Here is a 27,122-nt window from a genome sequence, read left to right as displayed (position 1 = left end):
AGCATATGAAGCATGAACATTCTGAGGTCAAACAGACAACACCTTCTGCACAGGCTTTTTGATTGGTGAGAGCAGCAGTTCAGTGGCCAAGAGCATGGGCCCTGAGGTACACTGCCTGGGTTCAAACTCTGGCTGCCCCATTTACCCGATGTGTAACTTGGTCAAGCTATTTACATCTCTGGGCCTCAGCTTCTTCATTCACAAAATAAGGATAATCACAGTACCTCCCACAATGGTTTTTTGTGAAGATTAAATATAAACATTATTATTATTTAAAAGTACCATAAAAATGAGGGCAGGCAAAGTCAGAGACTTATGTCCTATAGGTAGCAGTATGATGTAACAAAGAAAAAGCAAAACAAAAAACGAGCGGGCAATCTGAAGTCAGAAGCCCTGGCTTTGAGTTTTGCTGTGCTATTTATTAGCTGTGTGGCCTTGGGCAAATGTCAAGTCCATGAACTTCAGTTTCTTTTGCCTCATTGCTCCTTCTAGAGATATAAAGGAAACTAGCCAAAAGAAAGTGAAAGTCTTTCCTCACTACTGACAATACATCTTGATGCAGGGTTCATAATTTTAAACTGGAACTGTGATGGGTGATTTCTGCAAATGTGTATGAAGGACACCTGCACATGCACACAAAAGGACAGATCTTTGAAACTTTAAGGCCATTAAGCTTTGCTAAGGACCTGGAGACATTTTCTTTTTCCCTTTGTTATTAGGAAAAGCTTTTGTAAGATAAAGAACTCAGGATATTTATGAGCCTTATAGGGTTACAACAGAGGTACACTTTGGAACTAGGTGTTATATAACCAGAAAAGACAAATTGTGTATTTCTATCTACATATGAGTGTATTTCTAAAGGGTATTGCCTATCTTATTTCTTTAGTGGTCCCATGTCTTTGGAATGTTTTTTTTAGAAGTGGAAGAGAATGTTCATTCTTTTAAGAGCCCTCGTTCCCTGAGAGACTTAGAAAACTGAGCTCTTAAGGCAAGTCTTCTCCCTTTCTAAGCTTTTGCTTAATTTTCATTGAATACATTTCCCCTAGTGAATAGTTTATAACTTATTATAAATTCTTGTCATTAATTCATTTGTAACAATAGCTAACCCAGTCATGAATGGCTGCACTGTAGGCTTAAGGTCTAAGGGGTTGTATGATTCTCAGAGATATTTAGGGAACTAACCTCTTTTAGTTTAGCACATCACCAAGTTCAGAATTATATTTGTACCAGAACACCAATGGCGATAAATTAACACTGTATTTATGTCTGAGTATACAGTATAACACTGAATCTTCTAATCATACCATGTGCTGTATAACTTTAAAACTGATGATATGTACCTGGCATACATGGAATGGTATCCAGCACAAATCTAGGTTTAGCCTACGTTCAAAATCGCTGGCTTTTTAGACCAGTAAGGAAAAAGTTGGATTTCCAGATGTCATAGTGTACCCCCAATGAGGGTACTGAGGTCCAGAAATTTGTCCTGCTGATTTCTTTGCTGAGGATCCCGATCTAGGTGACTTTGTTCTGCACCCTTTAGATAAGTAGCTTCTGTCTGATATACCCACATGAGATCTGTGTCTGTATTTTGGTTAATCTGAGTGTCTATTAATATATTTATCAAGACAGTGGTCATAAAATAAAGCTAGTTATGGGCCTTACACCATACTCAGTGATTTGCATGCTTCTTTTACCCATGAGATATTAACTACTAGCACCTCCATATTACAGATGAGGAAACTGAATTTTAGCAAGTTGAGTAACCTGCCAAAGTTCACAAAGTATGTGGTACAGCAGTGACTCAATCTCAGCACAGCCTATGCCTCCACAGTATATCTCCTCTGATGTTAATATATTACCAAAAAGTCACTATAAAATTTAATCCAATAAAATAATTTAAGATAATGCCTAAACTAATTAAAAAAAAAATCCCTTTCAACACCTCTGCCCTGTAGAGAGTACAGCTTGATGGGCCACTAGGAAAACAAGAGAACAGAGAAAGGTGCCTTTGCTTGAATTCCAGAAACTCTAGCCAGAGAAAGCTCTATGTAAAGTACCTTGATATGGGCAAGAAGCAGCCACTTACTCTATCCAGCGGTTCAGACAGTGGGGTATCTCCATGGCAAGGTTAAAGGTTTTCCAAAGACAGAACAAGAGAAGAAAAAATAGCCAACTGGGATAAGCTTTCTGTCTTTATATAAATTTAAGTCGTACCATGAGCCTTTATGGACTTCTCAGATCATTTAAAAAATGTTCCTTTAATCCCTAATTTCACTCCATAAAAGTAAACAGGTCTGGGACAGCTTCCCCACGGGGAGAATTACCTGTAAAAACTGCTGCGGCGGTTGAGCCAGCTGCGCCTGCGGTGGCTGCTGCACTGTAGGGAGTTGCTGTTCCTGGGAACCCTGCTGCTGCTGCTGCTGTGGGACCGGCAGTGTCTGTGACTGCGGCGGTTGTGGAGCAAAGGTAGGGTAGGCAGTCACCACCTGACCCATGAGCATAGCGCTGGGCACCACGACCGCCCCGCAGGCTACAGGAGCAGTTACTAACTTGGTCACAAGCTGCTGACCTTGAGAAAATCTGCTAGGAGGAAAGAACGGGAAAGGGAGTCAGAAGTACAAGGTATACATTATGAAAGGCGGTGGGCTGAACATTTCTCTAAGATAATACCCATGATATTGCCAATGCACTGATAGGGTATAACTCTAAGATAATCCCCTTTTAATACTGCCATATTAAAAGCTGTACGTTCCAATTTTGTTTCATGTTTTTAAAGATTCCCTTTGGGATATCAGTGAAACAAAAATGTGTAGCGCAAAATGAAGTGATCACAAACAAAAATACAAAACTTTTTTTGATATCCACATGCAAAAGAATGAAATTTGACCTTTATGTCATATATAAAAATTAACTCAAAATGGATTAAAGACCTAAACATAAATGTTGAAACCATGAAACTCTTGGAACAAAACATAGGGGGAAAGTTTCATGACACTGGATCGGGCAATAATTTCTTGGATATGACACTAAAAGTACAGACAACAAAAGAAAAAATAGATAAACTGTACAACAAAATTTAAAATGTTTATGTATCAAAGGACACTATCAACACAGTGAAAGGGCACTCCACAGAGTGGAAGAAAATATTTGCAAACCATACATCTAATAAGGGGTTAGTAACTAGAAAATATAAAGCAATCCTACAATGTAGCAACAAACACACACTCTGATTAATAAATGGCCAAGAGTCTTGAATAGATATTTCTTCAAAGACGATATACAAATGGTCAATAAGCACTGAAAAGAGGTTCAACGTCACTAATCATTAGGGAAATGCACATCAAAACCACTAGGAGATACCACTTCACATCCATTAGGATGGCTACTATCAAACAAAGTGTTGACAAGGGTGTGGAGAAACTGGAACCTTTGTGCACTGTTGGTGGGAATGTAAAGTGGTTCATCCACTATGGAAAACAGTATGGTATTTTTTCAAATATATTAAAAATGTAACTACCATATGATCCAGCAATTCCAATTCTGGACATATACTCAAAAGAACTGAAAACAGGGACTCAAATTTTAAGTACTTGTACACCCATGTTCATAGCAGCTATTCAAAACAGTCAAAAGATGGATACAACCCAAGCGTCCATCAGTAGATGAATGGATCAACAAAATGTGATATATACATTACAATGGAATATTATTTAGCCTTAAAAAGGAAGGAAATGCTGACACATATCAGAACATGGATGAACCTTGAGGACATCATGCCAAGTGAAATGAGCCAGTTAGAAAAGACATATATTATATGATTCCATTTATATAAGGTATCTAGAGTAGTCAAAGTCACAGACTTATGTGCTTAGAAAGTAGAATGGTAGTTCCCAGGAGCTAGGGGGAAGAGAAGTGAGGAGTTATCGTCTGATGGATACAGATTTTTAGTTTGGGAAGAAGAAAAACTTCTAGTGATTGATGGTAGTGATTGTCACAATGGTGCGAATGTCAATGAACTGTACATGTGAAAATGGTTAACACAGTAAATATTGTTATGTATATTCTACCACAATAAAAAAAAATTTAACCTGTTAAAAATATCAACTTTTTTCTTTCTATAAAATTACTAGGTACTTGGGAGGTAGGTATATGTGACACATGATTTTGCTAATCAAAATAAACTTAAACTAATCAAAATAAAGCGGTCATAAGGGAATTTTTAAAAAACTCTCTAGGTTTACAGATGTTTACATTGCAAGCTATATCTTATAAACATTATTCAAAACTAAATGACATCCTAACAGTACATAAAAATACACTCAATTTATAAATTTATCAAGGAGCAGAGTGCCCACCGTGTTACAATGCACTAATGTTCCCTCCCACCCACCTTCCTTCTTCCACAGTCTTTAATAAAAGGACAACGACAAAAAACGATGCCTCTTCAGGGAACAATATTATTTCTATCTGCCTTTTCTGTGAGATGAAGTTAGTTTCCAACACTGGTCATCACGGTGATGAAACTGAGACATGACTCTACCGTCGATTTAGCATGACACAGCTGCAATTACAAACTGTTCAAAGCACATAACTACGATTAAACTTAGCACATATACATACTTTATATGCTCCACAAGACAAAATAAATCTATTCTGAATCCATTCCAAATCTTAAAAATAAAATACTGTATATTATATACTTCAGGACCAAATGCATTATTTAATGCAAAAACATATATAGTAAAAAATTTACCTATAAAGAAAGCACAAAGAAACAAATAACATTACAAAGTGGCTTAATCATAGAAGTGCTAAGCACTAATTTCTCTGTAATCTTAAAAGTAATTAGTATCTGAATTGTCCAACTGCCCACTGGTAAACTATGAGACTACCTCATCCCTCTCTGGCACTAAAAGAGTCTGCAATCTACTTTGGCTTAACTTCTGTGGCTTTGTATATACTCCTACCTTTGCCTAGAACACCCTCCTGGACTCCTTGCCACATGCATATCCAAAGCCAAGCTCTTTAAGACTCAGGTCAAGTATCTCCTCCCTGAAGCTTTCCCTGACCACACTCTTCTCTTCACCTGCTTGCCTCAATCCATAAAACTGCTCACTTCCTCCTTTCTAAAGACCTAGTAAGGATTTATCACATCAAACAATACTGATTATTTACCTTTCTATGGCTTTGACTAGTCTGATCTTTCTCCTGGGATAAAGAATGCACCATACTCATCTAAGTAGGCGCTCAAATGTTTGCTGAAGTATGTTTTTCCCCCTTCAAAAAACAGTTGTCTACAAATAATTGCTAAATTGTGTCCTCCCAAATGCATGTCAACATTCTACGTTAATGGATTTTCCCTCAGGCTTTAAAACTAGTCCTCTATATTTCTGTGAAGCATATTCATAATACTTCCTTTCAGAAGTCAAAGCTGAAAGCTGAACTTTTTAACTTGAAGGAACTGAGTTCCAAAGAGAAGAAATGAGTTTCTCTCTGCTCTTATTGCTTCTGCAATCCTGCAGCTTCTTTACTCTCTGGAAATTATTAATAGGACTTTAATAAAATCTATTACACAGTCTAATACAACAGCAAGGTTTTATTATAAAAGCAGCAGCCTACTTATATCGTACTAAAATAAGTAAAAAATAAAATGTATTTAAAATATAATTAAGACTAGAAATCCTATAGTTGTTGAAAGACTCCTTCCTAATATTCGAAAAGGGTATTTCTTCATAATATTTGTTTCTAAGTCAGCTATTTGGATGGCTAAAATAAGTCACAGATGGCGGTTTTTCTAGAAGTGCCCATAGAACTTTAGCATAGTATACGTTAAAGCACTTGAGCTTTGAAATCAGACACCCAGGCTTGAATTCAGATACCCTTCTTCATTCCCTTAACAGCTATAGACCCTTGACCAAATTATTAAAAACTCACTTTATTCTTACCTGGGAAATAAAAGACCCTAACACCTATTTTTTTAAAAAATAAAAATTAAATGAGATAATATATTTTGAGCATGTAGTACAGTACTTAACAAAAATCAAGAAAGGTGAGCTACTCTTACTCCATAACACATATAAACTATGGGAGCAAACACCCTAACCATTGTTACTACACTGACAACTCACCAGCATCTGTACTGAAATGATAAAAGTTTTATAGTGATATAGACAAACCCTATTATAAAACTTGTGTAACAGTGTGCTGTAGAATTTGGATTCTACAATATCTGTTAGCACATTTCTGAACAAAACAAAACTTGTTCTTACTCTTTTATTATAAAGTCAGTAAACAATGGATACATTCTGTGTTTTTATTTCAAATTCAAGAGTGAGCAACAAATTAAAATCACGTTTTTAAAGATCAAAGTATTGTTTTTTTTGTTGGTTTTTTTTTTTTTGTGGTATGCGGGCCTCTCACTGTTGTGGCCTCTCCCATTGTGGAACACAGGCTCCGGACGCGCAGGCTCAGCGGCCATAGCTCACGGGCCCAGCCACTCCGCGGCATGTGGGATCTTCCCAGACCGGGGCACGAACCCGTGTCCCCTGCATCGGTAGGCAGACTCTCAACCACTGCACCACTAGGGAAGCCCCAAAGTATTGTTTTTTAATCAAACAATTTACATCTTTGGAATGACTAATGAAATATGACCACTACCTTATCTGTCTGTCCTGAGTGAATGTAGTTACTGCAGCACTCTGGGAACTGTTTTGTGGCATACTAGATGGAATCTGGACCATGCTTCCGGCCGTCGGCTGAGAAATCACCATAGTGTTATACAGTGGGGCTGTAAGAGTGCTCTGTGTCTGACTGGGAAGAGATGTTTGCTGACTGTGCCCGCTTAGTACATTCTGTTGATTCTGCTAGAAAAGAGAAGATTTTACAGATAGATTACCTGAAAAAATTTATTCAGGAAGTATGATTCTACTACTCATCATTCTAACAATAGTTGACATGACAGAAGAAGAAGTGGCAGAACATATTACTCTGGGAGAAGTCAAGGAATAACTTGTAGTCATTGAGAATGAATTAGCCTTCAGTATCTTGCTGGAAGGTAAGCTATGACTTTTGAAAAGGAGCATGATCTTAACAGGGATGATATGAAATATACATGAAGAATTTCTTCAAACACCCAAAGTAGGTGACTGACATTACACATTTTTATATATTTCATTTGAAGTCTTGAGATTTATAATCACAGATGCACACCAATTACCAAAATTTCCTAGAATGTTGATTAAGCCATCACTGCCCTAACAATACATTCTTCACCTATGGTAACATATGGCCTAGTCAGACACTTGCAAGTCAACCTTTTTTTTTTTTTTTTTTAACACACAGAACTAGTCCGTATGTTCATTTTAAGCAAACTGCAAAATTTTTAAATATCAAAATACTGAAAGCATTCAATGTTCAACAATTAAGAACAATTTTGCTCAAAATATTTTAATTATCACTCTCAATACTATAGTTTCTAATTATTACTAGTGAAGTTTTAAATATGGTATTGTTCAAGATGAAGCTTTATTTTTGTTTTAGCAACACCATACATTTCAATCACTGAACACTCCACAGCCCACTGTACTCGATAACGTTACCTGACTTGATATACATTGTAAAGTCTGCTGTTGTATCATGTGCTGAGTTGTGCCAATGTGTCCAGTATTCATTCCACTTTGAATTTGGTTAGTCTGAACAACTTGGCTTTGCATATTTATAGGTGCAAGCTGCTGGATATTAGATGAATTTCCAGAAGAAAGTTGAACAGAACCAAAATTCAATCCAGGGGTTGACTGTTGTAAAAACATCTTTAAAAATAAAGATTACATTGAAATGGTCTTTTTAAGTTAAAAAGAACGAGAGCATTAAAAAAAACAGCTAAAAATTAAGTTTAAAACGCAAGTAACAAGAAGACTAAGTCATTCTGAATGAACACTGAACAATAATTACTGAATAAAACATGATACTCATTTTCATTCTTCCAGTCACCCTAACCCTATCATGTTTCTAATTGTCAGAAAAAGCGTTATAAATTTCAAAACCTCCACTTGTTTGACATTTTTACATGTTAGGGATTATTATATCAGCTAGCGTTACCCTAACTCAGAGCTACTCAAAGGTCTGTGGCCTGGCAGCTCTGCAGCACTCATCATTTATAATTCACGGCATTAGATAGAAGTAGTCTTCACTTAAAGTTTCCTTTTACCAAAGTCTTAGTCTCCTTGGACAGACATAACTTTAGAGTGGCCTTATTGGTTGACCAAATGAGACTAATTTGAATCACACCTACTAGTATGTTTTTAAAAAAATGATTGATGATTGATTCATAAATTCTGTACCTACATGTACCTAAAAGTCTATGTAAAGTATTTTGATGTTATGGGTTTAAAGCTTCCTAAACATTAGCCTGCTAAAAGATAACTCTAATCTGGAGAAACAAGGATGCTGATGGAAACACTCTTAGGAATGAATCATCTTTAGAGACTGTTAATACAATCCTATTGAGTAAATAATCCTATTGAGTAAATGAGTATTTATTGAGCTAAACTGAGGAAATGAATCTTTTGCATCTCACTTTTAATTAAGAAAAGTCAATTTCCTAAGAAGCTAAAATGCAAATAGCATGCTTTGTTTGAATTCAAATGTAATAACTTACCTGAAGCCCTTGACCATGGACCATTTGAAGCTGCTCTTGAATTTTTCTTAGTTCTTCTTGTTGCCGATGAATGTTTGCCTCTATCATCCGAGTCCGTTGCTCCAACTGGTCTTTCAGATGCTGCATGGCTCCTAACTGAGCTGAGAACTGAAACTTAAGTATTGTGGATGGAAAAAGTGTAACATATTTTACAATCGCTTCTCATAACTATAAAATGTGAAACATAAGCAGTACATCATGGGCTAAGAATGTTATGCCAGTTATTAATGTATTGCCTCTCAGCTCCTAATTCACCTATCTTTGCTCGGCTTTGTGATACTGGAGCTGGACCCTATAAATATATCTCCGTAGTCAGCAGGCACAAGCAGTCCTGTCAGTGATGATGCTGGAGGGATATTGCAAAGTGAGGTGCCTATCTTTCTGGTTCTGCTGCTTTTCCTTCTTGTTTTTATGCCAATGGGTAGCATCCTAGTGAGTGTCATCAGCGCTCCAGCAGGTGGCTTTCCAGCAAGTCTCACTGGCATCCTAGTGGGCAACTCCCCAGCAAATGTTACTGGTACCCCAGCAAGTGGCTTCTTGCTCTCCAGCCCTAGTCTGTGGCACCTCCGTGAATGTGTGTATCATCCAGTGGCTACAACCACACCTGCCCTAATGGGATCTGAGTCTCAGCCTGGCCTGGAAGAGCAGGAGTTCAGGAGGGTCGAGGGAGTCTTCCAAGTTGTTCCCCGTTGGCTACTCTCCCTTTCACTTACATTTAGTGGCTGCTCTCTACACCTGTTTTCCCTGTATTCTTTTGAATTCTCTTAACTGCTTTCAGTAGTTAATCCCTGTTACCAGTAATTTGTTATACTACCCCTGTTCAAATTTCTGCTCTAGCTTCTGTCTAGATCTTGACTGATTACAAGATGAATTAATAACACTGGCTTTAGAAGACCTAGGTTCCTATTGTGGCGCTACCACTTGCTAGAACAAGTCACTGAACTTCATTTCTACTCTTTAACAACTGAAAAAGTAGCCTGCACCTAGAGTTGTTCACATCAAATTGTCATCCCTAGAATGTCCTCTTTGTGCATTAGAAAGTTATAAAAGTTATAAAAATCTGACATTAGAAAGTTGTAAAAATCTGACAGATAACCAACCATGAAATTGTTCTCAGACAAGTACAAAACCTAGGCTTTTAAAGACTAAGCGATTATAAATGAATGCATGCATACATGAATGAAAGCAAAGATATTCTACCTACAGAGTAAATAAAGTTTTCAATCTTACTTATTTCTCTGTTTCACCTGAGTTATAGGCAGCTTCTATTTACTACTGTTTGAAACTTAGTCACATTTGTTGATTCACCACTTAAGCTCGTTTACTTAATTCCAGGAATATTCTGCACAGGATACAGTATAAGAGCAGAAAGAATTTCACTGTATTGGAAATCTGTCTTAATCTTAAAATAGTCTCCTACAATTCATGTAAAAGTGAGAAATGCCCCCCAAAAGCTTTTTTACTCTATCTTCAAAAGTTTGTATTGAGAACACTGAATATTACTTTCCAAAGTATACAACTCTGACTTCTGAAGTTGACAATACCAGATCAACTCATACATTAGATTACACTAGGTGTGAGAAAACATTACAAGTTTAATACCCTCATGCCTTAATTTTTCATTATTTGAAATTTTATATTTATGTCATACAAATATATTCTATCCTAACTAAAGTTATTTATACGTTTAGGTAAACATTACATTGTCACCACTTAAAGGATTTCTATTAAATACAAATACGAAAATAAAAATAAACACAGAAAGCAGAATAATGGGAAATAAAATCACAGAACTAAGAGGCAGTGCTTGGCTTTATCACTGAATGAAATACGAGATTCGAATACTTATTAACATTTTTGACATAGTCGATACTATTTATTTCATGAAAATACTCCTTTACAATGTTAAGAAATGCTTATTCAGTATCTTGAGATTAATGAATTAATAATATTGAAAATATGTCAAATATTTACATAAAAATTCTGTTACCCTTCAGAATAAAAGGTTTTGAGGGCTCAGTGCTGATAAAAACTACTGCAACTCCAGATACTATTTAATAATACAGTGCTGTTATAAATACCTTATACAATTATATGTTGCTAAAAGTCAAGATGATGACATTTAGGTAACTTATAGCACTGTCAATATATTTGTACAAGTATCATAATATATAATAGCTATAGTTATATATATATATAATTTAAATAACCACATATGATAAGGGTATTTTTAGAAAAACACTGTTTTCACCTATTGCTAACTATCATTATTTGAAACTAAGATACTGTTAAGATATCTTTAACACCAAACAGAACAGAAACTTTTGGATTATTTTTAGCACAACTTAGTAGTATTTTTAACGTGTCTGAGGCACTGAATTAGTGCAGTCATAAATTACAAGTTGTGAAGTTATAATCAGAAGTGTCACTTTTGCAATACCTCTCCTTTGTCTTGCTAGTTTTTATATTTAAGCCTCCTCTGGGACTCAGTCCAAGTAACAATTCTTCCAGGAAATTCTCTTTCATTTCCTCAGGCTGAATTAAGGGTCCAGCTAATGTGCTCACATATCAAGACTTCAGACCCTGAGCATAGACTATAGTACATTGTATTGTAGTTAACTGTCCTTCCTTCAAGATGTAATAAAGTCTCTTAGTACAGATATATTTACTGCCAGCACCCGCAATACCTGATAATACAAGGAACTCAATAAATGTCCTGTATATAAACAAATGGATGAATATATGAATAAAATTACTCAATTCTTCCACTATCCATAAGAAGAACAAAATGAACAGCTACATTTCATCTTTAATATCTTTCTGCCTATACTGTTTCTCAATAGAGATTAAACAGGATAGTTTTTTGTTGTGCAAAACTGTCACACACCCTAAAAGACAATTAGCACCCCTGGTCCTTGCTGACTAAAGGGCCAGTGGTACCCCAATATCACTGACAATCAAAAAATCCCCAGAAATTTAAGAAAAAAAATGTCATGAAGAACCTAGGGGTAAGACAGGAATAAAGACACAGACCTACTTGAGAATGGACTTGAGGATATGGGGAGGGGGAAGGGTAAGCTGTGACAAAGCGAAAGAGAGGCATGGACATATATACAGTATCAAACGTAAGGTAGATAGATAGTGGGAAGCAGCCAGGGAGATCAGCTCGGTGCTTTGTGACCGCCTGGAGGGGTGGGATAGGGAGGGTGGGAGGGAGACGCAAAAGGGAGGGGATATGGGAACATATGTATATGTATAACTGATTAAATTTGTTATAAAGCAGAAAAAAATAAATAAATAAAAGAGGGGAAAAAAATCCCCAGATATTCTAAATGCCCACAGTTGAGATTTACTGCACCTATAAGTATGTACTTTAAAAAATCTCTAGTAGCTTAAAAACAATTTATAATTTTAAAATACTTAACTGAAACAAACAGAAATACCTGGGACATGCCTTGTGGAACTGGTAAATTTGCAGCTTGAGACATCACTGGCTGTGTTAATGACTGACCAACAGACTGGGAATTTATGGACTAGAAGCAAAATAAAAAATAACACTGGGGTGACAATCATTCCCATAAATGAGTACTTCCACCAGAAATATCCCCATGGCATCTTTATAACTGAATTACAATTAGCCTCATACTTTTTTAGCTGAGTATAAGCATGTCTTCCCCATCTAAACTGGAAATGCCTATTCCCTATTTATCTTTTTGTCTTTCAAGGCATCTGCCACATTACCTTGCATGGGCTCCCAAAAAAAGCTGGCTGGACTTTACTGAAAGTGATTGGTATTTGAAATTAGATATAAAATGGCTCTAAATTATCAGTCTTCCATAATTGAAAAAAAAAATCTAACATTTTACCTGAAAAACAATCAAAAGGATTGGTATGTTTGACAACTACTTCACAGAAAAATAAAGATCTTGAGTAAGTGTTATGTATCAACTATTGTGAATTTCATAGAAAGGGATAATGAATAAATGAATTTCTAAAGATTTAGATGATGTTTTTTTCCCCTTTAATAAATCTTTATTCAGAAGAATACTACCTGAAGAGTTTACCTGACTACTAAATGATGACCTCCTTTGTGCCATCTTTTCATGAGCTGGTAAATGCTGTCTGGGAGGAGTGCTAGTATCCGTTGGGATCTTTGTAGGTGTAGCTAAGGTTGGTCAACAAAAACAGAACAGCATTAGTACTTTATAAAATATAATTTTTAAAGATCAATCTCAAAATGCATTTCAGTGAATAAAAGTGGTTTTTTAGTTATTTTTCTAAATTATTCAATAAAAGTGAAGTCTATGACAACAAGATGTTTCATTTTAATCACTTCTTTAAGGACAAAGAAAATATCTGAAATAGGAAAACTTCAAATATAAAAATGGTTACTACTCCTATAACTCAATAGTAAAAAAACACAAATAACTCAATTAAAAAATGGCCTAAGGACTTGCACAGATATTTATCCAAAAAAGACACAGAGATGGCCAGCCGATATATGAAATAATATTCAATGTCACTAATCATCAGGGAAATGCAAAACAAAACCACAATGAGGGCTTCCCTGGTGGCGCAGTGGTTGGGAGTCTGCCTGCCGATGCAGGGGACGCGGGTTCGTGCCCCGGTCCGGGAGATCCCACATGCCACGGAGCGGCTGGGCCCATGAGCCATGGCCGCTGAGGCTGTGCATCCGGAGCCTGTGCTTCGCGGCGGGAGAGGCTGCAGCAGTGAGAGGCCCGTGTACCACAAAAACAAAAAAAAACAAACAAAAAAACAAACCACAATGAGATATCACCTCTGTCAGGATGGCTATTATCAAAAATATCACACTGTAAATCAACTATACTTCAATTTTAAAAAAAAACAGCCTATAAACTGTTCAAAAAAAGAATCTGAAGACAAGTGTTGGTAAGAACGTGGAGACACTGGAACCCTTGCACACCGCTGGTGGGGATGGGAAATGTTGCAGACACCGTAGAAACAGTATGGATGCTTCTCAAAAAAATTAAAATTAGAAATACCATATATGATCTAAAAATCCCACTTCTGGGTATTTATGCAAAAGAATTGAGATCAGCACCTTGAAGAGATATTAGCATTCCAACGTTCACTGCAGCACTATTCATAATAGCCAAGGTATGGAAACAATCTAAATGTCTATTGACAGATGAATGGATTAACAAAATGTGGTGTATACATACAGTGAAATACTACTGTTCAACCTGGAAAAGGAAAGACATTCTGCAATTTTTGACTTGGATGAAGCTTGAGGCCATTATGCTAAGTGAAATAAGCCAGTGACAGAAAAAGACAAGTACTGCATGACTCCATTATATGAGGTATCTGAAATAGTCAAATTCATTGAATCAAAGAGCACAATGGTGACTGCCAATGGCCAGGAGCCAGGGAATGGGAAATTATTAATTAACGGGCATAAAGTTTCAAATAAGCACAATGAATAAGCTCTAGAGATCTGCAGTACAACGTCATACTTATAGTCAACAATAATGTATTGTACACTTAAAAATTTAAGAGGGTAGATCTCATTTTAGGTGTTCTTACCACAGTAAAATAATTTGGAAGAAATAGCTACAATAAGGAAAAAATTTTTTTCTAAGATCCCAGAAATTTCTATATTTAACCTCTTTTGATGTTCTACCCACAATGTTGAGTAGTTCAGACAACCCCCTTTTTCATTATATATAGTTTTAATACTCTGAGAAACAAAGGTGCTAGACTCTTTTAAAAAATTAAAAAGGATATTAATTTAATGACAATTATGTAAGTCTTCATAAAGACAAGATACACACAAAGCACTTTCAAAAAGCAAACTCGAAGAACACTACTTACTGGCTCTACCAATAAAAAAGGAATTACTGTAATAGTTTTGCTTTCTTTTTGAGGGATGATTAAAAATAACTTAACAAGACCAATATTACTACCTACATATTTTATAGGCTACTTTATAAACTTAACTCTTTGTTAAATGTGAGCAATGTGCCTCTTGCTCACTGAAAAGGTTAGTGTATTTCAGAAATGTAAACACTTATCATTTGAAAGTGGCAGTCGATGAAAAATGCTGATACCGGCAACATAAACAATTTAGGACTCTCTTTAAAGGAAGTCTGCTTTCAAGCTAGGGTACTCACAGGAAGGGTCTGAGACTGCAGTGTGAGATGATTTTCTTGAACTCCGGGAGGAAGCAGAAGGAGTTGGGCTGTGATCAAACCTTTCCAATGCTTCCTTGAGACTGACTGTATTTATACGATTATCAGACCCAGAATCTTGGCTCTAAGGAGACAAGAGTAAAATAAATGTTTTCTTGTGGTTCAGTTCAGAGTTCCCAAATTAGCAATACTGCTTGCTAATTCCTCCTCCCCAAAATCAGTTTTTACCCCATAACAAGGGAAGTGTACCTGTGTAATATTAGGTAAAGAAATGAAAAAAAAATTTTAATAGCCAGAAAGTTTTGGTTTCATTCTCTCTTTAAAGAAACAACAGATGCAAAGGAATGAAGTTGGACTCTTACCTTATACCATATATAAAAGTTAACTCAAAGCGGATCAAAGATCTAAATGTTAAGAACTAAAACTATAAAACTTTTAGGAAAAAAAAAGGGAAAAGCTTTATAACATTCGATTGGGCAATGATTTCTTGGATATGACACTAAAAGCACAGGCAACAGAAGTGTATCAAAGGACACTATAAACAAAGTGGAAAAGCACCATGGAATGGGAGAAAACATTTGGAAGTCATTTATTTGATAAGGAATTAATACCCAGAATATATAAAGAGCTCCTACCACTCCACAGCCAAAAAACCAAAAACCAAAAACAAACAAAAAAACCCAAAAAACCACAACAAAAACAAAACCCAAAAATACCTGCCACAAAAAAAGCCAGTTAAAAAATGGGCAAAAGTCTTGCAGAGACATTTCTCCAAAGAAGATATATAAGCAGCAAACACATGAAAAGATGCTTAATATCACTAATCATTAGGGAAATGCAAATCAAAACCAAGAAATACCACTTCAATCAAGATGGCTATTATAAAAAAAAACAGAAAATAACCAGTGTTGGTGAGGATATGAAGAAATTGGAACCCTTGTGCAGTGCTGACAAGAATGTATAAAATAAAACAGTGCAGCTACTATGGAAAACAGTAATAACAGCTCCTGAAAAAATTAAATATAGAATTACCATATGATCCAGAAATTTCATTTCTGGGTATATCCTCAAAAGAATTGAAAGCAGGTACTCAAACACATATTTGTACAGCCATGTTCATAGCAGCATTAATCACAATAGCCAAAAGACGGATGCAACTCAAGTGTCCATTGATGGATGAATGAATAAACATAATGTGGTATATACATATAATGGAATATTACTCAGCCTTTAAAAGGAAATGCTGACACATGCTACAATATGGATGAACCTTGAGGACATTATGCCAAGTGAAATAAGCCAGTCACATACAGACAAATACTGTATGATTCCACTTACATGAGGTACCTATAGGAATCAAATTCACAGAGTCAGAAGTAGATTGGTGGCTGCCAGGGGCTGGAGGGAGGAGGGAATTGGGAGTTACTGTTTAATGGGTATGGAGTTTCAGTTTGGAAAGATGAAAAAGTTTTGGTGATGGATGGTGGCGATGCTTGCACAACAGTGTGAATGTACTTAATACCACTCAACTATATACTTAAAATAGGTTAAGATGGTAAATTTTGTTACATATATTTCACCACATCAGAAAAAAAAAAAGTGAAAAAAAACCCAACAGAATTAAGATGACACTTAAGTTAACAGACAAGGCACTAAAAGCATCTTTGGAACTCCACATTTGACTGCTCAAAATCTTCCTTCTTCACACCAACTCTGACCTTTCTCCAGAATTCAATATCCATATTGGTGATTCATCCAACATCCTGTCCTGGCCTCTCAGCTTTCTAGGAACTCCTCGTCTCCAAGAAACTTTTTCCTCTACTCTACCGCGTTCAATCTCTACTCCTTTTCATTACCAGATACTCTAGCACCTCTAAGAGCACAAATTAAAATCTAACTTTAAACCATCCCTGTCCAACCTAGCCTTCCAGCTCACTTGTTCCTTTGGAGACAATTACAGTCAACCTAAAATGATCGCCAACCTAAAAAAGATACTCAACACTAAGCAGAAAATTAAGTTTTCTAGTGGGCTCATCTTCCTACTCTTCACAATTACTCCATATCTTTCCCATTGTTCCTAAACTTCTTTCTCCCCCTCTCAACTGATAGCTTTGTCTTATATCGATGAGAATACTTGCCACCACCAAATATGTAACTCTACCTATTAACATACCAGGTATATGAATATAACCATCTTCTCTTTCCTCCTCATTATAATGGAGGGAAGTAGGTCCTTGTTGAATATCTATTTTATACATAGTAGTCTGCATATGTTAATCTCAGCATCCTAATTTATCCCTCCCGCCCACCTTTCCCCTTTGGTAACCACAAGTCCATTCTCTAAGTCTGTGAGTCTGCTTCTGTTTTGTAAATAAGTTCATTTGTATCATTTTTTAGATTCCACATATGAGGGGATATCATATTTGCCTTTCTCTGTCTGACTTACTTCATTCAGTATGATAATCTCTAGGTCCATCCATGTTGCTGTAAATGGCATTAATTCGTTATTTTTTATGGCTAATATTCCATTATGTATATGTACCACATCTTCTTGATCCATTCCTCTGTTGATGGACATTTAGGTTGGTTCCATGTCCTGGCTATTGTAAATAGTACTGCAATGAACATTGTGGTGCATGTACCTTTTCGAATTATGGTTTTCTCCATATATATGCCCAGGAGTGGGATTGGTGGATTATTGGTTAATTCTATTTTTAGTTTTTTAAGGAACCTCCATACTGTTCTCCATAGTGGCTGTACCAGTTTACATTCCCACCAAAAGTGTAGGAGGGTTCCCTTTTCTCCACACTCACTCCAGCATTTATCGTTTGTAGACTTTTTGATGATGGCCATTCTGACCCATGTGAGGTGATACCTCATTGTAGTTTTGATTTCCATTTCTCTAATAATTAGTGATGTTGAGCATCTTCTCATGTGCCTATTGGCCATCTGCATGTCTTCTTGGAGAAACGTCTATTTAGATCTTCTGCCCATTTTTTTGGTTTCGTTTTTTAGTATTGAGCTGCATGAGCTACTTGTATATTTGGAGATTAATCCCTTGTTGGTTGCATCATTTGCAAATATTTTCTCCCATTCTGTGGGTTGCCTTTTCATTTTGTTTATGGTTTTGTTTGCTGTGCAAAAGCTTTTACGTTTAATTAGGTCCCATTTGTTGATTTTTATTTTCATTACTCTAGAAGGTGGATCCAAAAAGACATTTCTGTGATTGACGTCAGAGTGTTCTGCCTATGTTTTCCTCTAAGAGTCTTATGGTATCCTGTCTTACATTTAGGTCTTTAATCCATTTTGAGTTTATTTTTGTGTATGTTTTTAGAGAATGTTCTAATTTCATTCTTTTACATGTGGCTGTCCAGTTTTCCCAGCACCACTTATTGAAGAAACTGTCTTTTCTCCATTGTATATTCTTGCCTTCTTTGTCATAGATTAATTGACCATAGGTGTGTGGGTTTATTTCTGGGCTTTCTATCCTGTTCCACTGATCTGTAAGTCTGTTTTTGTGCCAGTACCTTACTGTTTTGATGACTGTAGCTTTATAGTATAGTCTGAAGCCAGGGAGACTGATTCTTCCAGCTCCATTTTTCATTTCAAGATTGCTTTGGGGGCTTCTCTGGTGGCTCAGTGGTTAAAAATCTGCCTGCCAATGCAGGGACATGGGTTCAAGCCCTGGTTCGGGAAGAGCCCACATGCCATGGAGCTACCACAACTACTGAGCCTGCGCTCTAGAGCCTCCAAGTCACAACTACTGAGCCCGTGCGCCACAACTACTGACGCCTGAGTGCCTAGAGATTGTGCTCTGCAACAAAAGAAGCCACCACAATGAGAAGCCTGCACACAGCAATGAAGAGTAGCCCCGGCTCACCGCAACTAGAGAAAGCCCACGCACAGCAACGAAGACCCGACGCAGCCATAAATAAATAAATAAATAAATAAATAAATTTTTAAAAAAGATTGCTTTGGCTATTTGAGGTTTTTTGTGTTTCCATACAAATTTTAAGATTTCTTTGTTCTAGATCTGCAAAAAATGCCATTGGTAATTTGATAGGGATTGCATTACAATCGGTAGATTGCCTTGGGTAGTACAGTCATTTTGACAATATCAATTCTTCCAATCCAAGAACATGTGGTTTATCTTCCCATCCATTGGTGTCATCTTCCATTTCTTTCTTCAGCATCTTATAGTTTTCAGAGTACAGGTCTTTTGCCTCCTTAGGTAGGCCTATTTCTAGGTATTTTATTCTTTTTGATGCGATGGTAAATGGAATTGTTTTCTTAATTTATCTTTCTGGTCTTTCGCTGTTAGTGTATAGAAATGCAACAGATTTCTGTGTTTTTTTTTTTTTTTTTTTTTCCGTACGCGGGCCTCTCACTGTTGTGGCCTCTCCCGTTGCGGAGCACAGGCTCCGGATGCGCAGGCTCAGCGGCCATGGCTCACGGGCCCAGCCGCTCCGCGGCATATGGGATCCTCCCAGACCGGGGCACGAACCCGTATCCCCTGCATCGGCAGGCGGACTCTCAACCACTGCGCCACCAGGGAGGCCCAGATTTCTGTGTATTAATTTTGTATCCTTCAACTTTACTGAATTCATTGATGAGCTCTAGTAGTTTTCTGGAAGCATCTTTAGGATTTTCTATGTACAGAATCATGTCATTTGCAAACAGTGACAGTTTTACTTCTTCTTTTCCAAATTGGATTCCTTTTATTTCTTTTTCTTCTCTGACTGCCGTGGCTAGGACTTCCAAAACTATGTTGAATAAAAGTGGTGAGAGTGGACATCCTTGTCTTTTTCCTGATCTTAGAGGAAATGCTTTCAGCTTTTCTCCTGCTGAATATGATGTTAGATGTTGCCCTCACTGATTCCTAATTCCTAGGTTATCAACATTCACATATTTGACACCATGACTTCTCTATTCCTTGATGAAGACCTTGACATCCACTGCCCTCAGTCACTTATTCTTATAGTTAAACCCTAGACCTTGTCATAATCAATAAAAATAAGCACTCCATAACCTCAGTTTCAAACATCCTACTCTTTAATCACCTTTCCCCCTGTTTCTTCCTTATTCCCTTTAGTATCCCAACTCCAATAATCCTTCAGTGGAACCTAAAATACATCGATTCTACCACATTTTCATAATCACTGTCTTCTCTTCCCTTTTTAACCAGCTTAAAATCATGGTTAATCATCACAAACACACCCTTGAGTGTATCATCAACTCCCTTGCCCCTATCTCCCTTCACCATACTCCCTTAGGAAAATACCAGTGCTGGTGAAACCCAATTTTTAACCTATTCCACATCTGTTCCTGCACAGCTGAACATGGCTGAAGAAACACACATGGTAACCGTTGTTCTCTCTTTAAATAAATGACCAAGACCCTCAGTGAGGGCTTCCCTGGTGGCACAGTGGTTGAGAGTCCGCCTGCCGATGCAGGGAACACGGGTTCGTGCCCCAATCCGGGAAGATCCCAAATGCAGCGGAGCAGCTGGGCCCGTGAGCCATGGCCGCTGAGCCTGCGCATCCAGAGCCTGTGCTCCGCAACGGGAGAGGCCACAACAGTGAGAGGCCCTCACTGTTGCGTACCGCAACAACAACAACAACAAAAAGACCCTCAATGAGCCCTTAACCCTGCCTGCCAAACAGACTAAAATTCCCTTGTCCATTCACTTTCTCACTCTCTTAGAAAACCATTCAACACTTTTCCCTCTTTTCAAACCCCAAACTCCACTTCCTATTTCACTGTAGAGAAATGCCACAGCTCCACTACAATATCAACCTTCCTACCAGCATACATACTCACATATTCTACCCTTCTTCATGTTACTGTAATTCAGGGACCAGCACACTTTTCTGTAAGGGTCAGAGAGTCAATATTTTAGGCTTTGTGGGCCACATAGTCTCTGTCACAACAATTCAACTGTTGTAGTACAAAAGCAGCCATATGCAATATACAATTAAGGGTGGCTGTGAAATCTGATGATATAATCTTTGTGTGTCACAAAACATTCTTTTTTTTTTCAATCACTTAAAAACATGTAAAAAACATATTTGTAGCTTGTGGGTGTTACAAACCAAGGCAGAGGGCCAGATCAAGCCCAACAGCCATAGTTTCCCAACCCCTTCTGTAGCTGAAATAATCTGCTCCTCTATCTAGCTAAACCTAATCCATTCACTTGTCCACTAGATCCCATCTTCTTTCACCTACTCAAGAACACTTCTCTAGCATTTCTACCACTCTCTCTCCTATCACCAATTTTTCTCTCTCCTTCAGACCATTCTCGTCCATATACAAATATGCTATTATTTCTCCCACCTTAAAAAGCAAAAGCTTCTTCTTAGCCCAGTGCTTCCTATTATTGCCAGATCTCTCTCCTCTTTGTAGTAAAACCCTTCCCTACTCACCATCTCTAATTCCCCTTGTCTCAGAAAATTCTCTCCTAAACCCACTCTAATCAAGCTTTCCCTCATATTACTATTCCACCTGGTCTGTTCTTACTCATCAACGAATACATGTTATTGAACTGAATGCTCAATTCTCAGTACTCATCTAATTTAACTTATTTCAGCAGAACCTGACAAAGCCGACTGTTCACTCCTCACTGACATGCTCGCTTTCTTTTCTTGGCTTTTAGGACAACTTAGTTTCCTGGTTTTATTCCTACCTCAGTGGATATTTCTCCTTGGTCTCCTGTGATTGGTTCTTCCTTGACCCCTTCACATCTTAATGTTGAGTGCCCCAGTGCTTAGTGCCTGGTCATCTTCTCTCTACACTCATTCCCTTGGTGATCACATTTAGATTCCTGACTAAAACCATCCACACATGGACATTTCTGAAAAATATATCTCAAGTGGACCTCTTCCCTAAACTCAGGAGGATCATGGTGGTAACATTAATGTGGGGAGAAAGTAGACATAGTTGGAGTATATTTTGTAAGTAGGGCTAGCTGAATTTCCTAGGATTGGACATGGGCACGAGGGGAAAAAAAGAAGTAAAGAGAACAATCTCTATATGAATTACTTTGGTTTCTATGACAGTCCTTATTTCAAGGAACCCTAGATTTAAGCACTTTCCTCAGAAAATTTCTTTCACTAAAAACATGCTGGATCTTCCTCCCCCTAAGCAGACAGAACCTCTTTGGAAAAATTCTTTCATGTGGGACCCAGGAGAGCAGCAGCCATATTCTCAGCAGCTAGAGCGATGTCCAGTACTTCCTGGCATAGGGAAGACACTCTTCTTTTTTAACTGAAATATGGTTGATGCACAATATTGTTAGTTTCAGGTGTACAACATAGCGATTCAACATTTAAATATGAATATCATGGTAAGTCTGGTACCCATCTGTCCCCATACAAAGCTATTACAGTTTTATTAACCAGATTCCTACGTGACTTACTTATTTTACAACTGGAAGTCTGTACCTCTTAATCCCATTCGTCTATTTTGCCCCAGCCCACACCCCCCCGCCCCACTCTAGAAACCACCAGTTTGTTTTCTGTATCTATGGGTCTGTTTTGTTTGTTCATTTGTTTTGTTTTTTAAATTCTACGTATAAGTGAGATCAGTTGTCTTTCTCTGACTTATTTCACTTAGCATAATGCCCTCAAGATCCATCCATATTGCTGCAAATAGCAAGATTTCATTTTTTACAGCTGCAAAGTATTCCACTGTATATATGTACCACATCTTTACCTAGGTTGCTTCTGTATCTCGGTTATTGTAAATAATCCTGCCATGAACATGGGTGCATTAATCTTTTCAACTGTTTTTGTTTTCTCCAAGTAAATACTCAGAAGTGAAACTGATAGGTCATCCTATTTTTAATTTTTTGAGGCACCTCCATACTGTTTTCCACAGTGGCTACACCAACTTACAATCCCACCAACAGTGCATGAGGGCTCTCTTTTCTTCACATCCTCGCCAACACTTGTTGTTTGTTGTCTTTTTGATAACAGCCATTTTGACAGGTAGGAGGTGATACCTTATTGTGGTTTTGATTTGCATTTCCCTGATGATTAGAAAGGTGTTGAGCATCTTTTCATGTGTCTGGTGGGAAAATGTCTATTCAGGTTGTCTGCCCATTTTTTAATCGGACTTCTTTTTTGTTACTGAGTCCTATGAGTTCTCTATATATTTCGGATATTAACCCCTTATTGGATATATCATCTGCAAATATCTTCTCCCATTCGGTAGATTTCCTTTTCATTTTGTTGATGGTTTTCTTCACTGTGCATGGAAAGTACTTAATAAGGTTTGTTGAATGACTGAATGACATCCTCCCATTCTGTCCCCTGGCATACTGCCTATTTTAACTCATTTTTAAATATACATTCTTGACCTTTTCATTCCACTTATTTTTCTACAGGTCAAAAATACTTGTTGTAGGCAACTTCTGATATGGCTCATAATGATTCCTACCTTCAGGTATTCATAACCTTGTATAATCCCTCCCCTTTACTGTAGGCTATATCTAGTGACTTACTTCTAATGAACAGAACAGACAAAAGTGATGGGATATCACTTCTGTGATTAGGTTACAAAAGACTGGCTTTAATCTTGCTGGATTTTTCTCTCCCTAGATCTTCTTGCATACTTGTTCTGATAGAAAGGGCCACCTGGAAAGGAACTGAGGATTGCCTCTGGCCATCAGCCAGCAAGACACCAAGGCCCTCAGTCTAACTGCCCATTAGGAACCCAATCCTTCCAACAACCACTAAGTGAGCTTGGAAACAGATTCTGCCTAGGTTGAACCTTGAGATGACTGTGGCCCTCAGTGATGCCTTGATTACAGACTTGTGAGAGACCCTGGGCTGAAATGTTGTGCCTCATGACCAATTCTGAAGCAGAGGGCCCAACTAAACTGTGTCTGGATTCTTGACTCACAGAAACTATCAGATAATATATGTGTGTTATTTTACATCATTAAGTTCTGCTACACAGCAATAGGCAGCTAATATACTACACTCCTACCTGATACAATGAAAAGAGAAACCAGAGTTCAAAATCTGACTGTAACTTGCCAGGCATGAGTCTTTAAGCTCAGTTTTAATATTTTCAAAGTGGGGATTATCACCTACTCAGATAAGGATGTCTGAGAAATAAATGACATTTTGTAATTTATATAAAAACCTAGCCAGAGCCTAGCACACTGTAACAAATGTTAGTTTAAATCTGAGATCATACATGTCTCTCATACAGTTATCACTAAATAGCAGCCCTTCAAATCTTTTTTAGAAGCACACAAGGTTGTAAGATATTAAATTTAATATAAAAATAAATAGTAAAGCATAGTTATAAGCCTGTCACAAGTAAGGAAATGAAATATTTGTTGAGTCTTGTCTTTCACTGGGAAGAAATAAAAATTATTTAAAATAACTTTAGGATAACATACTTTGTCAGCAGCTGTCTCCGGAAGAGACTCTTCAATGCCAAGTTCTCGTCGTCTTTCAGCCCTAACTTCTGCATAACTACAAATGGTAAAAAATAGAATTTCAGTGTTTGATCATTCATTTAAAATACTGCAGAGGTGAAACCATTCAGTGTTCGTTATGTGTCTTACTTGTTCATCACAAATTCCAGACTATTTTCTATGCACCATAAAAACCTAAAACATATACATACAGTGTATATCTTAGTTCAAATTCCATTTTTCTACATATCTCAAAAGTTTTATGTGCTACTGTAAATGATCCATAACCACACAGAACTTAAATTAAGAGGAATTAAATAAAGGAAGAGTATGCTTTATCTACTCCAGTTCTCCTTTTACATGACTGACTGTGGTATATAAAAGACAGTTACAACATCTGCTCTAAACCATAAAATTTATGTCAAGAATTATATATTTCTACATATCCGTACTGTATTTCTTTCTATATAATGCCTATAAGTAAATGTAATAATAAACTGAAATATATATCAAAAATGGTGAAAAAATCACTTTGTACTTCATTAATAAGTTATACATAAAATTACATTCCAGAATCATTATGGATGTTTCTATATTCAGAAATTCTGTAAAAAGAATTATTACCTTACTACGGTGTGAGTACAAACAATGAACTCTGGTCTTGAATTCCACTGATGATAAGTGATATAATAATGAGTTTGAAGCCAAATCCACTGTTGTCCTTTGGTCAGGAACCTATAGTAACATGATTTGCCTTTTCCGTATTGCATTACTAAGAAGAAAAGAAATATGTTTTGATTCATATTATTAGATTTCTAGCCAAAGGTATCACCCACATTTATATCTATATATATAATTCTTCTTCTGGCTTTTCAATAACATACAGTACATCAATTATAAGAAAATGCTATTCTGTAGCGATAGCAATTAGCATATCTTCCACAGTGCCCAATTTACAGCCAGTTATTGCTGATCTTAGACACTTTTCACACACAATAAACTTCCAAATACTCAAGAATAAATTATTCACACACTGACTTTCTCCTGCTAAGACATACTGAGGGCAACAGCAATAAGTAATCACACCTGAGCTCCACCCACCCTCCCGGCCCCCACAAGTACAGCATCTTTGAGGCATTTAATTCTAAACCTTAACTAACCAAAATCAGAAAAACTTAATTATTTAAAGTAACTGACAATACAGTATTTCCCAAAACATTCTCTGTAGATTGTAAGTTCGGAAGACTTTTAATGATATTAAGCAAAAAATGGGTTTTGTGATTAAATTAACTTGGGAAAATTTGTTAAACAGGTCTTCTCAAAGCCTTGAGTATGCTAAAATATGTCAAGATTCTGGTGGTGGGGAGATGGGAATTGATTATAAGCTGTTATCTAGTTTTCCTTGACCATAAAATTCTTTTTCTTTGTTTTTTGGGGGTTATTTTGTTTTTGTTTTTGTTTTTTTGCGGTACGCAGTCCTCTCACTGTTGTGGCCTCTCCCCTTGCGGAGCACAGGCTCCAGACGCGCAGGCCCAGCGGCCATGGCTCACGGGCCCAGCCACTCCGTGGCATGTGGGATCTTCCCGGACCAGGGCACGAACCCGTGTTCCCTGCATCAGCAGGCGGACTCTCAACCACTGCGCCACCAGGGAAGCCCTAAAATTCATTTTTAATAGACTGGCATTCATGCAACAAACCTTAAGAAATGCTGGACAGGAATCGCTTGCTCTATTAATGAGGAAACCAAGTTCTACATACTCCAAACTGCTTGTCCAAAATTACCCAGCTAGCTAGTAGAGGTGTCAGATATTTTTAATACATCATGGAGCTTAGTGCCCATTATCATTTGAAGTGAGGAATGTTTCTTCTGTGAAGTGACTTTACTCTGAAAATCTTCCATATAGCTGATGATATTATATAACATGCTTTATTTTCATAGAGAGAGGTTTATGAGACCGGCCTAAGACATTATGAAAGTATCTTAAATATCTAATTTAGAGGACACTCAAGAGGGAAGGATCTGGGGAGGAGTATCAGAGAAGCAAATAAAACCTATTAAAAACAAACTTCTGGGGCTTCCCTGGTGGCGCAGTGGTTGAGAGTGCGCCTGCCGATGCAGGGGACATGGGTTCGTGTCCCGGTCCGGGAAGATCCCACATGCCAGGGAGCGGCTGGGCCCGTGAGCCATGGCCGCTGAGCCTGCGCGTCTGGAGCCTGTGCTCTGCAACGGGAGAGGCCGCAACAGTGAGAGGCCCGCGTACCGCAAAAAAAAAAAAAAAAAACTTCTGAAACAAGGAATGAATAGCACGTGGTAAAGGGGTAGGGCTAGACTCTAATCCTGTCTCTGCCACCAATGAGTTACGGGCTTGTAAGTAAATTAGTTAGCCTTTCTGTGTCTCAGTTTACTTGTGGAGATAATAGTAGTACCTACTTTCTACAATTGTGATGATGAAAAATAGAGAATAGTGTACGTAAATTGTTTAGAACAGGGCAAAAAATGCGATGATAATGTTCCTTCTGCTAATATAACAACGGCAGGTAACATTAATGAAGCACTCACTATGAGTTTTCTAAAAGAGATTCTTTAAATATGTCCCTACCTCCTGGGCCTGGATATCAAAATTTATGAAATAGTGTTCTAATATTTTGACATACTGTTACAATTTTCAAACAAATCTACTTCTCTTACTCTAGATGTAGAGCTTATATACTTCAAAACAAGGTTTATTAGATGCCATATTATAAAACTGTACTTACTACTATAGACTGAAATATGTAAAATGGGAAGTTTAATTTAGACTTGATCTAGGATTCCTACTGGAATTAG

General features: G+C 37.3%; 1 protein-coding gene across 19 annotated transcripts in view; it reads right to left on the bottom strand.

Annotated features, from left to right (window-relative positions):
• CLOCK (clock circadian regulator) overlaps window positions 1-27,122 on the bottom strand; it is a 138,319-nt gene that overhangs the window by 8,024 nt on the left and 103,173 nt on the right. For 14 of the 19 annotated variants that reach the window (XM_060109526.1, XM_060109568.1, XM_060109554.1 and 11 more), the window contains 9 exons: window positions 24,920-25,067; window positions 24,278-24,353; window positions 14,851-14,992; window positions 12,763-12,863; window positions 12,142-12,231; window positions 8,660-8,812; window positions 7,602-7,811; window positions 6,661-6,866; window positions 2,328-2,586 (listed from right to left, as the gene is read on the bottom strand). In XM_060109526.1, the coding sequence (XP_059965509.1) occupies window positions 2,328-2,586; window positions 6,661-6,866; window positions 7,602-7,811; window positions 8,660-8,812; window positions 12,142-12,231; window positions 12,763-12,863; window positions 14,851-14,992; window positions 24,278-24,353; window positions 24,920-25,067 (1,385 nt within the window). The remainder of the gene's footprint in view (window positions 1-2,327; window positions 2,587-6,660; window positions 6,867-7,601; window positions 7,812-8,659; window positions 8,813-12,141; window positions 12,232-12,762; window positions 12,864-14,850; window positions 14,993-24,277; window positions 24,354-24,919; window positions 25,068-27,122) is intronic. The other 5 variants (XM_060109601.1, XM_060109610.1, XM_060109617.1 and 2 more) reach the window with 5 other exon arrangements.

This window comes from Mesoplodon densirostris, chromosome 1 (genome assembly GCF_025265405.1).
Source record: "Mesoplodon densirostris isolate mMesDen1 chromosome 1, mMesDen1 primary haplotype, whole genome shotgun sequence".
In the NCBI taxonomy this organism is placed as follows: domain Eukaryota; kingdom Metazoa; phylum Chordata; class Mammalia; order Artiodactyla; family Ziphiidae; genus Mesoplodon; species Mesoplodon densirostris.
The sequence above is the reverse complement of the archived record's forward strand: the minus strand, read 5'-3'. Positions and strand labels throughout refer to the sequence as shown.